Raw genomic sequence first — 17,836 nt, forward strand, 5'->3', positions numbered from 1 at the left:
ACAAATCTGCCAGCACAACATCAGACATAACCTAAGTGAGCTCTTCATGAGATCTGTATCCTCAGTTTGTCCCTGTGTGTCTTGTCTACAAGACATCACCTGTCAGAAACATAAAACATGGTCAGGGCCCCACAGTCCAGAGGAAATCCTGAAGACGCAGGATTATGTGAAGGGGAAAAGAAACCCAGACTATGGTTCTTACCTGTGTTGCTGCTTCTGCCTGCTTTTCCTGCTTTACTTTGAAGAGTAGATAGAATTAATAAATTATTAAATAAGTAGGGGTTTATTTCTTTAATTAACTGACAGCACATTCCTTGACTTGACCAAACTTTCCAAAACCCAAACATTTTAATTGTAGACAGATCACAAAACTAGAAGAGTTATTTACCTCCTTTTTCTTCCCCCCAAAACCAAAATCAAATCAAATCAGACAACTGCTGGGTCAGGTTTAACCCAATTGCCTCAATTAATGGGGCTTTTGCTCTTTCTTGAAATATACTAAAGCAGATTCCAACGTAAATGAATCCTAAGCAGAAGGACAAATAAAGGGAGAGGTTGTCGAGCCTATCAGATTCATACATTAAAACTAGAGAGGAAAAAAATCCTTCCAAAACCAAAAAATAAACAATCCTGAAAACAACAAAAAACCCCACCACTCTTGCTTCTATTCCATCTTGGATCTATAGTAATGGGCAAAATTGCTAACACATGGGAAATAGCAACTATGATGCATGTACTAGTCATATTGTGGAGAACAATAAACAGATGTAAGAAAAAACACTGCAAATAAGGGAAATATATGTTGACTGAGACATGCTTTTAAAAAAACCACTTACGCTTGAGGAGCATTTTAAAAACTAGAAATAGACAAGGATTAAAAAGATGATGTTGAAGTCTATTAAAGTATATTTGAACTACAAAATTATTACTTTCCAGAAGGAATATCCTCTATCTATATACAAAAATAGATACACATACATACACTTAATTTGTATTTAATTTACATTCATTCTGAAGTGCAATGAGAGCAGACTGAAGGATGTGTTGCCTGCAGACTGAATAAAAAAAAAAAATAAAATCCAGCATTTTAATTTCTAAATACACACTGAGGGGAAAAAAAAAAAAAGCAAAACACCCAGCAAACGCTGACAGGGAGCAGTGTCTCAAGCAGGGCTGGTAATTCTCCATTTGTTCCATTCCACATTCCCCCAAAAACAGGTCAAAGCAGATTCCAGACAGCAGATTTTTATCTTCCTGGCAACTGGAATAATTTGATCCATTTGGCAAAAGTAGATGATGAAAGTTACAACACTTTTCTCAAACTGCCAAATGCCACAAGAAAAGCTTTGGGGATCTGCCACTAATCTGAAACACTCTGATAGAAGCTGCTAACTGCACCAGTCCACTTATGAGGATTTCCAAATGCTAAAAAGGTTTATAAATGAGAGAGAGAAAAATGGGCTGATTGCTTCAAATCAAGTTCAACATTACAAGTTCCAATCAGCAAGGAGTTGGTCACTGGTCCATGTGCCAGAGCAAAGAACACAAGAAAGGAAAAAGGAATCCACAACAAAAATGTCACTACAAAAGAAGGCACAAAAAAGTTATCTACAGAGGCTGGATTGAAAGGAACAGTGATGAAAATGCCACAGTGCACCACTGCACCATCACATTATTTTACAAGTGATGCCCGACTACAGCTACGGAGATGAGAGAGAGCAGGCCAGTCACAGCTGAGGGAAAAGGGAAGAAGTGAGCACATGCCCCAAAAGGCACAGCAAATTGACTGGGTCTCCTTGAGATCTTGCAGGAAAACCTCCAGTTGTGATTCTTCTCAGAGCCACCATGGCAAGAGAACCGTGGCATGACCACTACCTCAGGGAGAAAGGACAGTGTTTTAACCAGGTTCTACTGGAGCTAGAGCACCTGAATGACACAGGGAGCCTTTCGCTCCAGGTGGTAAATTGTGAGCTGTGATGGTTAAAAGAAACCAAAGACCTTTGACAGATTAGTTCAGCAGTATTTGGAAGACATTTCCTCCATGCTGGACATCATTGTCCTGAAGGCAGCTGTGGTCAATACAGGGTATGACTTGACTCTTCTACTGTTTTTGCTCTAGTAATCAAAATGTGCAGGTAACTGTTGGCATACATGGAGATTACAGTTTAACTTGATGACATTTGAGAACCGAGTAAGGGTACAAACTCTGCAGAAGCCACCAGTGAGCTAACTGCTTTGCAAGAAAAATCTATGCAATTGGAACCTGTTGGAGAAGGTTCAGACTAAAATCCAATTGGACTGATAAATTATGTTCAATTTACTAAACACAGGGGTTGTCTACACTGTGAGTGGCCCAAAAGGAGACATACTGATCTTCTGGCAGGACAATCTAGCTGGTCTCTTCAGTGCCTTCTGCCCTGGAGTATTAATCTGTCCCAGAGCACCTCATGTTACCTAACTCTCCTGGGAGTGCTAACTCAATTACACCTCATTTTCAAAGGCCTTTACTCTGTCCTCAGACAAATAAACTAACCTATAGGGCTTCAAGGAAGAGGATGGGAACTATCAATGAAAAAACTATTTAAGACTCAAAGGTGCTCAGTAGTATGAAAATCTTTTCTCCCTGCAAAGACACAGAAACAGAGAAACACCATCAGACTGATCTTTACATTTGTTTAAGAAAACAAAATCGAAAACAAACAATCAGAGATGATTGAACTAACAATGTCTTAAATTACTATTTTAGATAGTTGTAACAGAAAAGCTCATGAACTAGGACTTCTGCCCAGAGTAACGGGGTAATCAGGGAAGCAAAAGAGACACCAGTTTAGTCTAGTCTTCTACTCAAGTATAAGAGTTTGTGTAGATATTAAAAGTAAACTGTAAGCACAGACCTGGTCCAGAATCACATTCAGAATACAACTTCTTTTAAGTTGTATTGGGCTGACAAAACAAAAAAGCAGTTTGCTATCCTGCATTTTAAATGACTGGATTAGAACAGACTACACTGCTTTATTTTACTAAATTCTACATACTCCTTCAAGGTGTAAAACATGATGAGTATGATTTTGAGGATGTTGGGAAATTGTGGATGTAAGACTAGTAATTGCTGTAAAGAGACTATAAGGGTGGTGATATATCAGTGGTAAAGATTAATAGCAGCTTTTATTTGCTGAAGTTTTAATTAGCCATGCTATTGTCCTTTCCCAGTTTTAGTTTAAATTCAAGGTCTATAAGATAATTTCCTTATGAAAATGTGAATCTGGATAGGCACTTCAAAGAGCTCTTGATGACATCAGGAGTATTTACACTGACAGCAGCACTATGGAATTCACAGCAGTTTAAAATTAAGGATATGGCTCAATAATTGCCAGTCCTGTGCGCTTACATATTCTAATTGAAATTTTATATTCTAGCATAAACTATGAATCCTAAACATAGGCAGCATGGTCTTTTCTTTGGAACTTGCTACACAAATACATCAATTATGATAATTTAATTGGACATGCTTTTATTTTATTAAAAATAGCTGTTTGAAGAGTTCGAGCCAGTTAGTTCAGGACTGTCAATGGCCAAAGCTAAAACATTTCATATTACTTGTGCTACCTTTAAGGAATGCAAAGCCAAACAGAACAAATAATCTAAGTGAGTGCTTAGCTTATCTACTAATACTTTGTATGTAGCTGTCTGACGATTTACAATTTCATTATTCCATTAATGGAATCAACTAATAAAACATGAATGCAAAGTCCAAGTACTTTGGACAGTCACCAAAATCCCATGGTGGCATTATTTTCCAAAATAAATAAAAGTTTGACTCTTAACACAATAGTGACAGCAGATATAACTTAAACTGAGAGAAAACATGAGATTTTCATTTGTTTAACATGGCCGGCCTCAAACCCTCAGTTTGTTCTCTCTGCTTCCTCTTCTCTTTTTTGAAGTTTTTCCATTAGAGTAACTTGGGGAACATAAAAAGAAATGCAGAAGCAGGGCCCACTCTACTGATAATACACACCATCACAAGATGAAGAGACACGATTCCTAGAGTAATGCACTTAGTGAACACAGAGGCAGAGGAGAGAAGCCAGCAATGAAGTATGCTTTACAATTACTGTTTCCACACAGAATTCTTTTGAGATCAATAACGCAAGAATCCCATTCATTCTGATAAGATTTATTTAGTTTTGAATGCTATGAAAAGTAACTGCAGCACATAACATAGGCACAGTAATAACTTCACTGGAGTACACTGGCCATTGTAATTTGGATCACTGTGAAAGCCATTTTTTACTACAAAAGAAAATGAGCCTTAGAAGTGGGTGGACAGGCATCAGTGTTTAAAGAGATGTGTTGTATAATGTCTGCCACTGAAACCTTTGAAACAGGAAAAGCAAATAGTCTTCAAATTAAGATATGAATGCAGTTACAATGTTTCAATGTGGAATCAATGGATTGGAGGGAGAAAACATTCTGGCAAAGCACTGATCCAGCAAAGTATTCAGGCAACTTTAAGCATTCAACAGCCCTGTCAAAATAAAAGGGGAGTAACTTGAAGGTAAAAACATGTTTAAATATTCTTCTGTTTATTTGCTAAAAGTCATCTGCTAATTACCTTTACATACAATCAACCTTTCCAAATTTAAACAAGATTTCAGAGAACCCTCTTAAATCTCTGGTGAATTAAAAGTATGTCCTACCTTAAACTAGGATCTAGAGAATGGAGTCAATATTTGTTCTTATTTTTAGATTTACTTTCAGTGATTTGTGTTGCATTATTTAATAAAACACATAACTAAAAATCTTTCTGGCAAGCAATGACACAGAATTAGGGCTGAAGAAGTCTCAAAAGGTCACCCACACCAATGCTTCCCAACCTCTTCAGATCTAAACCTCCCCATAGCCTTTCTGGAAAAAAAAATAAAAATCAGAGGCCCCAGTTTGCTTCTCTACAGCTTTCTGCTTAATTTTGTTCACCTGAAATTTCTTGCAGTTCCTTCTGGTGTCTTATGGTTCAGTGACACAGATTTAGTCCATTCTACTGCTTAATATGTGATCAACCAGGTAGTTATCTAACCTGTTTTTAAAATCCTCCAGTGGCAGAGACACCACAATCTCTCCAGCCAAACTATCACAGGGATTTATCTACCTGAACTTTTGGAAAGGATTTCCTAATGCTGACTTACACCCCACAGCAATGTAAACCTGTTATTTTTTTGTCCTAATTATGATGAATCACCAATATATTATTTTTTTTCTCCCCATGACAAACTTTTTAATACACTGAAGGCTTATTAATGACTCTCCTCAGTCTTCTCTATAGGCTTCACAAGCTCACTCCCTTTTATTAACCTTTACTGGAGACGTTTTCTAAATCTCTAGTAATTTCTGCTGCTCTCCTCTTAAGTCTTTCCAACTGTCCACACTCTTCATAAACTAGTGCCAAAACCTTGGACTTCAGAAAGACTGAGAAGCACAGGACTGTATCCCCCTTCTTTGAGGGGGAAGAGTCCCAGTACAATTACTATTTTTTTAGTACCAATACAACATTGTGAACTCCCATTCCTTTCCCAGAGAACTGTTACCTAGCTAGTTGCCTCTGGTTTAGTACACTTGCAACTGTTTGTTGAACAGTTGCACATTTTTACAGATCTCTTCTAACTGCGACTCTCCTCTTTTGACTGTGAACTATTTCCAATGCACTGTTTTCCAACCTTTTGATATCCACCTCATCTAGACTGGAAAGGTACTGCATTGCACAATCAGAAATAACACTGAGAGTCAAGATTTTATATGTGCTTATTAAGATTCAATTTAAAAAACCTTAAGAGTTTATAAACACCGATTTTGTACTGTCTTCCAGCCTAGGTGCACCAGTTAAACTTGTGGAAACTGTAGCTCTAAGGTCTGAAGGGAAACAAACTCTCCTCTGAGTCCACACTTGGAAAAAGCAGAGGCTGAAACTGCACAGAAATTAAAACCAGGGGGCCTTGATGTCTCCCATGAAGTTGGAGGTAGACAAACCAACACCAACCAAGAAGAAAAGGAGCAATAAACACTGGCAAGTAAAAATAAATGTTCACTTAAACCATCAATATTCAACAAGAATAAATGCCAAATTCTAAAAGTCTATGTATCTATCTGCTGCTTCTTTCTTAGCCACAAGGCCTGTCAGAGAAGAAAATCAGATTACTTTGACATAATTTGGTCTCAACAAATCTCTGTTGACTATTACAATTGGCATATACAATTTGAGATGTCAAAAGATCTATATAATTGAAAAGGTAGGGCAAATAATTGAAGTTCTGATGGGCCTAACAAGAGAGTGTCGTAATAAAGAAATCACTCAAAGGAACTTAGTTCAGCACAGCAAGTAGTAAAAAATGCAGCTAATACTTAGCCAACTTGCTAAAAGAGAATTTTACTTCTACATTTATGTACACTGTATGGAGGAAATCATGAGCTTAATGTATATAACACAATACAAATCTCAGGAGAAAGGAAATTCTTTCCTTTTAACACTGCTCTTCTTGTGTAGTAAACTTGGTGACTGGCAGTACGTTTTCATCCAAGTATGCAAGCACACAAAATTACAGATACATCTCACTCCCCCAGTGACTTTGCAACATGTTGCTAGGTAACAGTGCATACAAGTCAGGTTTCAAGACCTTTAGTAAGTCACCATAAAATAAGTGCATAGGCCTTTTGCATGAATAATGTACATTTGTATAATTTTTCTGATGCCAATTGATCAGACATTGAAAACATGACCATCTGTCAAACTGTAAACAGCTCCCCATCAACTGCTACATGAAAAACAACACATCAAGATGCTGTATATTTTCTCAGCTTTCAGGCTTTCCCCCTTCTCTTGTTTTCTGCTCTCATTCTTGCTACATGCAGCCATCATGAGCACTACCATCTACAGGTCCAAATGTTGATGTGTGGAGCCACTTAGTTCACAGCAACTCAAATTTAAAATAGACATCAGAACAACAACATATATGGGACAGCTGTCAGATATTTAAAAAAAATGGATCTCGTATAGAGCTCAAATTTGAAACTCAATTTTAAAAATGTACAAGTAAAAAATGTACAAGCAAAGCAAAACAGACTCATTCTTGTTAATTTTTTGTTGGTCATAATAGTAAATTACATAAACAGACTTTTAAATTACTTTTTCTTAAAGGGGAGGTTTCTGCGGCTTCTTCCAACCCATACAGCAAACCATTTATGCAAGCCTATTTCACCTCAGCTCTTTTCCTGGATGGCTTCATGAAGCCTCAGGCTTCATTTTTTGTGCTTACTCATTCTACTTGATCCCTCCCAGAACTCCAATCCCAGAGGTATGAAGGTTTGGGCAGAGGAGGACAGCAAGCCTTTCCAAAATAAATGGCTGCAGTTTCACCAAGGCATTAGGACAGAGTCAATTCCTTAGTTTGCCTGACAATAAAATTTGCTAAAATGCAACTTACATTGCATTTAAAGGAAAAAGGTGACCAATTATTCTCTATTGAAAACGGTATCTTTCATCTTCAAAGTTGAAAACGTGCCACAGGGACTGCCATCTCCTTGTAAAACAGAAGTTCCCTCAATGACATTTTTCCTGATTTCTTTCTCTTTAAAAATTAAAGGCCAATTTTGAAAACATTTACTATGGAACATCCCCACAGCATGTTCACAATTCTGAAGCGTTCAGTCAAATCAATAAAAGAGCACACAAAAGACAACAGATTCACCCTAAACATATTTTCCACTTCGTAGCCTCATATATTAGTATAATTCTTATAGCAATAATCTGACAGTGAAAGAAAACACAATAAGCACATGCTTTGCTAGATTTCAACTAAAATAGTAAAAAAAATTAAAACCTGTTTATGCATCTTTAGGATTAACTTAAAAAAAATATTAATAATCAGGAAACACAGTAGCATTCATACTTCACATGTATTTATGAGTTAGACCTCAAATACCCTGAAAGGAAGGTGACCAAGAAGAAGGTCCTCTTTAAGAAATGTGTACAGGCAGAGAACCTAAGAGCTGAATTTTCTAACATGCTGGGTGCTCATGACCCAGAGTGATTTCAAAACCAGAACTACAGGTATTCAGTATACCTGAAAAATACATGGAATGAGATTTGCTGAGGTAATTGACAATGAACATGAAAGCCTGGATAAAATGTTCTCAGTCCTAATGCCAGCAAATAAACAGTAAAACCCCTCTCATTTCTGTTTCCCCTCTTCCCTCCATCACACACCTCTTATCAAAGAAACAAGAAATTATAAGTGAAAAAGTTGCAGTTTTTCTCCCTGCAATTCCATGAATTAGGAAACCCATGGCAAATTGTTTTGTAGACCATAAAGGAGCAGCTGATGCTGCTACTTGCTGCTCAATTACCTGACAGCTTCATAAGAAAATCTGATGCCATCTTGACAGAGATGTCTTGGCTGAATAGTGCTGATGCTGTATTGGCCACAAAGTCAGAGGAGTCTTTCAGCTTTGTGTTGTTGGGGGCTCTGTCAACAGTGCTAAGAGCAAAAGGTGCAGTTGAGATGCCACTGTCATCTTTGGGCTCTTCTTTCACTAGTAAAGGTGGAATAACTCCACTAGGCTGCCCAGCCACATCAGGTGTTTTAGATACAGATGCTGATCCCGTATGGTCAGGTCCACCTCCTTCCCTCTGTGGTCCTGGGCAGGAGTCACTATTTAGCTGTGGTGACCCTTTCACCTCAGTTTCTGGTATTTCCTCCTTCACTTTGGATTCTGTCCTAAGGAAATGTTGATGGCAACGCATATGGAGTTTCAGGCTGAAGTGGCGGGAGGAAGTAAAAGGGCATAGTTGGCATTGAAAGGTCTCACCCCTGTCTTGGTGCTGATGAACCTGGTTCAAGAGGTGAAAGATAAAAGCATGTATTAAGCAAAACAGTTTACTAGCATTACAGAAATCTCAGTGCTACTCTTCTCACACCATTAAAAACCAAAAGTGAACTAATGGGTGAACTCTTTGTTCTGAGTGCTTGGAAAGAGGTCAGGCACTAAGGATAGCAGGATCCTCTCACCCGTAAGTCAAAGAACATAAACATGAGAGTCATGTGAAAAAGAAAATCAGGAACATCTATTTCTGCAGCATAGAAATTATGAAGTCTGCTTTGGCTCAAACAGGCCTTACAATTGGATCTTGATGACCTGTCAGTGTATAAAGAGACTTTCAAGCCATGACTAGTAGCTTTCTTGATTAAAACCCCCCTTATCTATCACATGTTCTGCTAAGCATGATCATTCTGTGCAACCTCATAAATAACAATTGTTCAGAGCAACCCAGCAAAACACCAACCTGCACAGCAATGTCCACCATCGATTCATGTATCATTAGAGTGAAAGCATAGCACCTGGCAATACCAAGGCACTACTGAAACAGTTTGCTGCAAATTAATTCTACCTGAAAATAAACAGCTCTGTTATGATTACATACAAACATGAACGACAGTCTTTCCCATTTATTCCATTTTATCAGTCAATTAATGATGACAGTTAGTCTTACTAGCCTCATATTTTGTCTGCAGGCTCCTTGTCATAGACACTGCATGTTCCAGTGTAACTACTATGCCTAGTATCCTCAGGCCCACTGTAATTATCCTTCAAAGATAACTCTATCCATCCATCCTTCCGTAATGGTTTACATATTACTTGAACACACACTTGTTAATATGAACCATATCCATACAATTACACAATTGAGCCCAATATAATAGTGGTGGGTATATTGAAAAGTTTTTTTCCCAATAGCTTCACAAATGAATGTTAATTCCCAATAATTAATTCCTAACAGCGGCACTCCAGGCTCTTCCCTCCAGAAAGACTGGCAAATACATATATTTTTCCTTACTAATTGATGAACATGTGATCAGGACAAACTGGCACCAGAACCAAGCTCCACACATTCGCTTTTACTAGTGACTTGAGTTGGTTGGAAACATTTCAGTGAGTCAGATTTTTCTTGGAAAACGGCAATTTGGTGAAAGCAAAATATTTCTCCTGGAACATAGGGGAGTTTGATGAACTCTTGGCAAATGTAGGTGTGATTCCTTCACCCTACTGAGGGGCACTCCACCTTCCGCTCACTTAGCCAGCTGTGCCAGGGATCCAAGGCTCACTGCTGCAGCCTGTGAGTCCAAAAGCCCTGAGAGCTCCCACTCTAATCAAAGCTCAGCTACAGAATTCTGGGTTACAGTAGCATTCCCAAACACAAGTCCATCTATTTGGGCTGTAGCTTCCTATAGTTGTAGATTTGGTCTGATTAGTTCTCTATATATTAAGAGGAATTCAGTGACAAGCTCATTCCCAGCATTTCCAGCTCTACATAAACAGGACCTGGCAGGTCTGCTAAAATGTGAAGCTGGGAGATGTCCCTCTTTTAGCCCTTTTTGCATTCAGTGAAGACACATTTCATCAGTGCTGTATAACTTTTCATTCAACAGTTCTTCAAGGGCTCCAGCGATTAGGTACAAAACAAACAGATACAAAGAGAGAATTTTTCTTGGCCAGCCACTTTACAGAATGACATTCTCAGTATCAGATCAACACAATATTTATGGACAAACTAATTTTAGAATCTTAAAATCGTACCTGGCCACGAGAATAAAAAAATAGTAGCTAAAGCTAACCTAAGACAGTTCTAAAGCAACAATCTTGTAGAAGAATAGCAGCACAATAACAGGTTACAACAGAAATGCCAACCATATTGCACATCCATGTTACTAGAAACAGGATGGCCTGTGAGCACAGCAGTATGCAAGGACTCTTCCTCATGAAGAGCACTGAGATGTACTAATGGTAGCAAGCACTCTCACCATGGCAACTTTATCTCTTACACCCACTGAGATCCTGTGTGCCAAGGTTTCTCTCCAGGATCCCCTTCAATCAACATTTCCCTGCCTACATATATAACAACTTCTTCTAGAGGCCCCATATCACAGTCATCGATATGATGCCTTCTGAAGGCTGTCACTGTTGCAATTGGGTGGCAAAGTGTGCAGGAGCCCACCTTCTCTTCCCAGGAGCATGGCATGCCACCTCTGCAGTATCTTCTGAAAATGGATGAGAATAGAGGGGACTGATTAATCTGATTTGTATTTTTCTCCTGCCCAAAGACAATGGCAGCATTGCCAATGGACTTCTCATAAAATAAAGTATGTTTACAACTTGCAGCCAAGAACGACAAATTGCAAACACACATATTCAGTTATGAAAGGAGGAATTTGAGATTTAGAAAAAACCCATATGAAAGAACATGAAGTTTGATATTTAGCTCCCAGTCTCCTAGGTCCAGTCCCATCATAAGATTTCATTTTATTTTTCATTATCAAAAAATGAATATTAATATGTATTTTAAAATTTGAACACTATTAAAAATAGAAGGCGAGAATTTAAGTCCCTTTAAAGGAAAAACTATCTCTCATTTTCTCATTCAACAGCAGCTAAAAGAGCCAAGAATTGCCATTCTATGTTATTCGGAGGGAAAAAGTCAAGGCAGCAACAACTTGTTGCAGAATAAGAAACAAGAAACCCCGCAGAGCTACACAGAAAGCCACAGGGGAGATCCAGGTCACACAGTGCTACAGTCCAAAAAGCTGCCTTCTCCCTCCATAAGACAGGGGACAGCTCTCATTCTGTGCTAACGCTACCCAAACCATCGGATGTCCCCTTTAGACTCCACTAGGCTGTTGCTGCAAGAACCAGAGGCAGGAGACAAGAGAGCAGCCGACAGGTTTTCTCCAAAGTCCCACTCTGAGCCCAGCTGCTGCCAAACTTGGATCTCTAAATTATGCTGCCACAAACCACACAGCACAACCTATTCAGAGAATGGTTCTTTTGAAATCCCATAAAACTACTGTTTCACTTATGTCAGAAATATTGAAGGACTTCTACCTTCTGAGGTTAATTTGTTTAACCATGGATACTCTCCTTGACTGTGCAAAGTACCTGTATCGTCCTTATTTTACCCCTACAGTCTTTCCAATTTCAAATGTTATTTTGTGGTTCAACAGTTTTTTCATTGTGTGCTTGACATGATGTACTCAATAATTCTCAACAGAAATATACACTCCTTACAAATTTTAGGCCTGGTCTGAGGACTTGGATACAATGATCTATTGGGGGTTTGTTTTGTTTTGTTTTTGTTGTTGTTTGTTTTTTTTTTTTAAATGTGTTTCAGTCTCTCTTGCTGCCTTCTCATTCTCACATTACAAGAAAGAAAAAATGCCATCCAATTCATCTTCTCTATCACATGCATTATGATGATCACACCTCCTTTCTATACCTACCAGTCCCATTCTTTCCAGTTTTTTTCTTCAAAGAGAGTTCTTGCTATCCCACTAATCATTTTCACTGCCAGCTTTTAAAATCCCTTCTATTTCTGATACATCTTTTTGATGCAGTGACCAGAAGTGAATATCTTAAGTGGCAGCATACCATACGTTAATAATAGCATTGTAATACTTTCAATGCTATTTCTGTTTTATTCTTCAGACATTGAAATATCTAATGTATTTTTTAACCACTGTTGCACAAGCCAAGAAAAGGATTTCATTGAATTGTTGACAATGATACTCAGATATTTTTCCTGAGTAGTTACTGTTCATTATATCAGACAGCCAGAAGCATGATTACATCCTTGTTTCCAAGGTGCAGTACTTTGTATTTGCCCCCTTGTTTATCTGTCAACCAGCCTCTTTTTATTCCGTTTCAATCTTTACCTTTTCTCATTTTGATTCATGCACATAAGGTTGAATTGTCTACAATTTTCTTACCCACAGTCATAATTTTGTACAGATCACATTTGCTAAAATACGCACAATTCTACTTTCAGTAGTGGAACACCCCTCTCCTAGCCTTTTGTCATGCTTAAAATTGCTAATTCCTTCCTATCCTTTGTTTTAATGTCTCATGGTGAATTTGTAATTTGCCATAGTACATCACATTGCTTAATTTATTTGGCAGCTTCTCAGTGAGAAGCTTTGCCAAAGGCTTTTTAAAAGACCAAATAAATTTCAACTGATTCTTAAGTTCATGATTTTCCTGACATGGTCAAAAAATCTTGGTAGAACACATGAATTTCTTTTACAGAAACCACATGTCCCTATCATCTCTCATTATTTGTATCCTATTTTTTGTCTGTTACACATTTTGGTTGACATACTAACATTTCTGGTATCATAAGCAGTTTCTTAAAATAATATTTTCTTGCTTAGAAGCAACATCCCTGCTGCTTTACCAGCCAATTTAAGTCATGGGAAGTACACACTGGTCTACACAGATGTACCACAGTTAAATACTTGATCCCTCCTAACAGGGTACAATGGGAGAAGGGGTGTAGGAAAGAGTAAAGAGTGACAAAGGCACATCCTACAATTTTGTACTACTGGTGAGGTAGATCTTTTCCTCTTCCTTAAAGTTGGGGTAATTCTTTATACAGACTCTCCCTTCTAGTTGTGAGGCAGGGGAAAGGGAAGAATTAACACTTTTTTTTTTTTTTTTTTTTTTTTTTTGTGGGACTTAAGAGCTATTTTTGGTTATTAGTTTTTAAACATTCAGAATAAGAGGAAATGGTTTTTTTCTGAGAACCTTCATACCTAAGCAAAATCAGAGCACAAGGGGGCTTGGGTGCTGAATCCATTCGTTGCTATATTTGCTTTTGGCTACTCAGCCTTTACTTCCTGTGACCTAGCTCTCACTTTTTTCTTTGCCTACTATAGGTTTTATTTTTCTTAACTTTCAAGTGCATTAACATTTCCATGAGGGGCATCTGTTTAAGCAGCTAGTATGATCAACAATTACTACAACCTAGCCATTCAGCCATACTTGCCTACCTACTAAGTTCTTCTGGGTTTTGTGTGGTTTGTTTGTTTGTTTTTCTGTTGTTGGGGGATTTTGTTTGGTTGTTGTTGTTTTGGTTTTTTTAATATCTTTTAGTAAAATGCCTTCTCCTGCAGCTGTGCTTGAGTAGACTTGAGAGGTCTCAATTTTTGCATCTATCATGTGCCTTCTGCTTTTTCATTTCATGCTCTTTTCTGACAAGTTCCCTCATTTTTAAAATACTGCACTTTCAAAAGTTTAGTGCTGTGGTGCCAGCTTTGGTATGATCCTTCCCACCAGGGACACCTACATTATTTATATAGTATTTTCTTTTTGAAACTATTTCTTTGCTTTGCTTGAAAGCAAAAGGAAAAAAAAAAAACACCACAAAAAAACCCCACAAAAAACCCCACATCTCTGCAGGGCTGGACTGCACTAGGTATTAAAAAAAACCCAAACGTTGGTTTGTTTTTAAGATTTAAGTTATCAATGTATTTCCTGCCTTATCCTTGTCTCATATGCAGAAAGTGACATTGTTAAAAAGTAGATATTTGAAGTCACTTGTGGTACCTGTCTGAGAGCCAGGGCACAGATGTCACCTGTTGAAAAGCTGCACAAGTTTGCATTACCTCCCAGCTGCTGAGGGAATGTAATGGAATCACAGGCAGATCCCAGGGCTCTTCAAGGTCAGAATAAACCAAACTAAACAAAAAACCCTCCCATAAAACACAGTTAACCTCCTTCTCCCAATATTGTGAAGACGTTTTAAAATATCCTATCCCGTAATTCACCAAAATGGATTAGGAATGCTTATTCAGTTATCTGACCCTAGCTGAGAAGGTAAGAGGGAAAAGGAAATCACTAAAGGATAGTGAGCACCTGGCTGCATTCTTCAGGGCCTTTCCTTATTTTTATTATCATGTAATTAATAGTTTCTTCCTAATATGAAGGCTGGTTATAATCCTCTTTATATTATACACGAATATTAATCCAAGATCTCACTACATCACCCCTCTTCATGAACAACAGAAGCAGGAAGACCCAGTGGTTGAGCAACGCATGGCCTGCCTGCCATTGCATCTAACTTTTCTGTTATGCTTCATCTTCCCATTCCTCATTTTCTGTCACACCATCGTGCTTCAGCACATGTTCACAATGCCAACCTTTCTTTCTACTGCTAGAAGAGCTGGCTCACCCATTTCTGCCTTATGCCTATATAGCAGCACAGGAACATTTATAGATATTATTTTGGCCATATGCTCCTCTTCCTCATTCCCCTTTCCAAGTGCTCAGGCTAATATCCTGTTGCTTTCTTGGCACATATTTCTATGATCTCACAGCCTACCCGTCCACCAATTGCTGAGGAAGGTATGTGCATGATCCTAAGACACCAATTGGCTGAAGTCTCACTGATGCCTGTGGTATAAATTTAATCCCTACTTCCCTACCAGGAAAAAACAGAAAATCCTGACTACATCTTGCTGAATTATACCACTCCTTTCTGTTGCTTTCTGCAGTAGTAATCCATCAGATACTCTCTCTCTCTCAAGAAAAAAACAACATATTCCAATTGAGCATATGTTTAGATAAACAGAGAAGGAGCACAGCACTTGCTGACTGCTCGGACAAAGCATCTCTCTCAGTTACCAGTTAATTTTGTCCAGCTTAATTTTCAGTATTCTCAGCAATCCTAGAAACCATGCTATGATACCAGAATCAAGTCCTGTGATGCTACCCCCAGATTCCTGGGAATAAGGGCCAAAACTTGTGTTTATGCACATACTAGAATTTGTCTCCAAAACAGACTAATACAATCCCGTACTGTGTCTATTTTAGGATTAAAGATGCCTATCACTGCAGAATCTAAATGCCATATAATAATTACAGATAACACTATGTCCCTTAAAAAGCAGTGCACTCAGACTCCCTTGTTCATTGTGTGTCTGTGTGGAAACTTCCCTTCTGCTTCCCTTCTTGCCCTTCACTTCCTTGCCTCCAGCTGTGAGTTGGTCCTGGCGAAGTTCCCTTACTGGAAGAACATTTCATCAACGTGGTGGGTAGCACATATAGACCTGAATATTGTCAGGCCTGGAATTAATCCACCTCCCTTAAGATTTTCTCCAGCAGGGGACAAGACACCAAAAATCTTGGCAATGTTGTATTCTGGACCAATTGGTTTGACACGGTATACCTAGCATAAAATTATACATTTTTTTATACTATATAGTTATTATTCATTAACCTAAAGATATAAACAGTAAGAAAGAACCATATGGAGACACACACAAACCACTCCTGGAAACTAAATCTCTAAATGACCAGTTTCAATGGAAAGTGCTCACAAGAACCTAGGGAAAAGAGGAGGTGCTTTAGCTCAGGGCTCCGCTGCCTAGAGGGAAAAAAAGACAACACTCTTCCATTTTCAGGACTGCAGCTGGATAAAAACCATCTCAACAGGTTTTGCCTGTCATTTGTATCCACAGTACATAAAACATGAAATCCAAAGAGCAGCATAAAGGAAAAAAGCTTGCCTTGTCATATAGCATGCTAGAATAAAAACTGACTTATAACAAACTACAAACACCAGACTAGTACCCTAATTCCAAGCAGCCTTTTTGGTTTTGAAAAAATGTGTCTTCACCTGCAGCTACAGTTGACTCGAGGAGAGAGAGAAGGGTGGAGAGCTGGAGGCAGCTCTGCCTTTGTAGGTGGCCTGCCAAGAAGGAGATAAGGCCAGGTAGCTCCCAAAGGATCCTAGGACAATGAAGAAAACCAAAACATCTGACTGGAATAACCAGAATGCTAAGTAGCTCCCAGCTGTGCTGTACCATTTCTGATGCGTATTCATTCAATTATGAACACTGCCAGCCTATATATGTGTCAGTTACTGTAATCTCATACTTTTTTACATACAGATTTAAAACCAGCACCTTTTTATAATGAAAAATCTGACTTTTAAAATTTTTAAATCTTATCAATTTATACTTTCACCAAAGAAAATCTGAATTACATCTGACACTGGACACAGGATTAACATGCCCCTGCATCAATCACCTGCTTCAATTGTGATGTGATAATAAATATTTTTACTAATGGCCTAACTCAATTGAGAAAAGTGTATGAAACCAAATGAAATGAAGGTAAAACCTTACCTTTCAGATTCTTGTGCTTGTGATGCTTTACCTCTACCCATAAGACTAAAACAAGGGCAGAAGACCAAAGATAGGCCACCTAATTTTGTAAGACAGTTGCCTTAAACTTAAATAGGGAGCAGTTTTACAAGCAAAGACCACTGAGTTCATCATGAGCTGCATGACCGGACTGCACTGGTTGAGGAGACTTCAGATGTTATCTCCACTGTAAGGCTGCAGGAGGCTCTCACATTGTGTCAGGCAGCTGTGGGCCTGACTCTGACCTCAGTGATGCCTGTCTTAGTAATAATTACTATATTACAAAATACTTAACACTACATGGTATATGTTTGTACACGGGGTCAGTTTTAAGATGACACGGTGTGGGAAATGGTTCTTCTTCCCCACACAAGTCTAAACAAGATAGCTTTTAAGTCAGCAAAGCCCTTCTGCTGATTACACCCAGCTAACGACCAAAGCCAGGCCTGCTGCTCAAGGACAAATGAAGTCAAAACAACAGGTTTGGTACAAAGCAGGAAGGATGGGCAACAAGTTGTGTATTGACCCTGCTAGTTACTGCCCTAACTTGGGGCTCATGGATGCCAATTGGCTCTGGACAGTGACACTGGCTGCACAGGGGGGTCACTGGGGTACAAAAGGCAGCGAGTTAAGCAGGTAAAAAAGGGCGAGACCTGCTCGCACGCCTCCTGCCTGGGACACCCCCCTGCTGCAGAGCCTGTTGCGGGGCCCTGCCTGCCCCGGGGATGCAGCCTGAGCCTTAGGGTGAGCGGGCCGGGATCCTGAACGAGCCCTGGAGCACCGGGTCCTTCCCGCAGCCGTTGGGGGTGCAG

At 38.8% G+C, this 17,836-nt stretch overlaps 1 protein-coding gene across 1 annotated transcript in view; it reads right to left on the reverse strand.

Moving 5' to 3' along the window:
• Positions 1 to 17,836, reverse strand: part of ZNF827 (zinc finger protein 827) — an 80,887-nt gene that overhangs the window by 52,709 nt on the left and 10,342 nt on the right. Inside the window, exon 4 of the mRNA XM_010009000.1 lies at positions 8,398 to 8,881. Coding sequence (XP_010007302.1) covers positions 8,398 to 8,881 — 484 coding nt within the window. The remainder of the gene's footprint in view (positions 1 to 8,397; positions 8,882 to 17,836) is intronic.

Source organism: Chaetura pelagica, unplaced genomic scaffold, assembly GCF_000747805.2.
Source record: "Chaetura pelagica isolate M959 unplaced genomic scaffold, ChaPel_1.0 scaffold221, whole genome shotgun sequence".
In the NCBI taxonomy this organism is placed as follows: Eukaryota; Metazoa; Chordata; class Aves; order Apodiformes; family Apodidae; genus Chaetura; species Chaetura pelagica.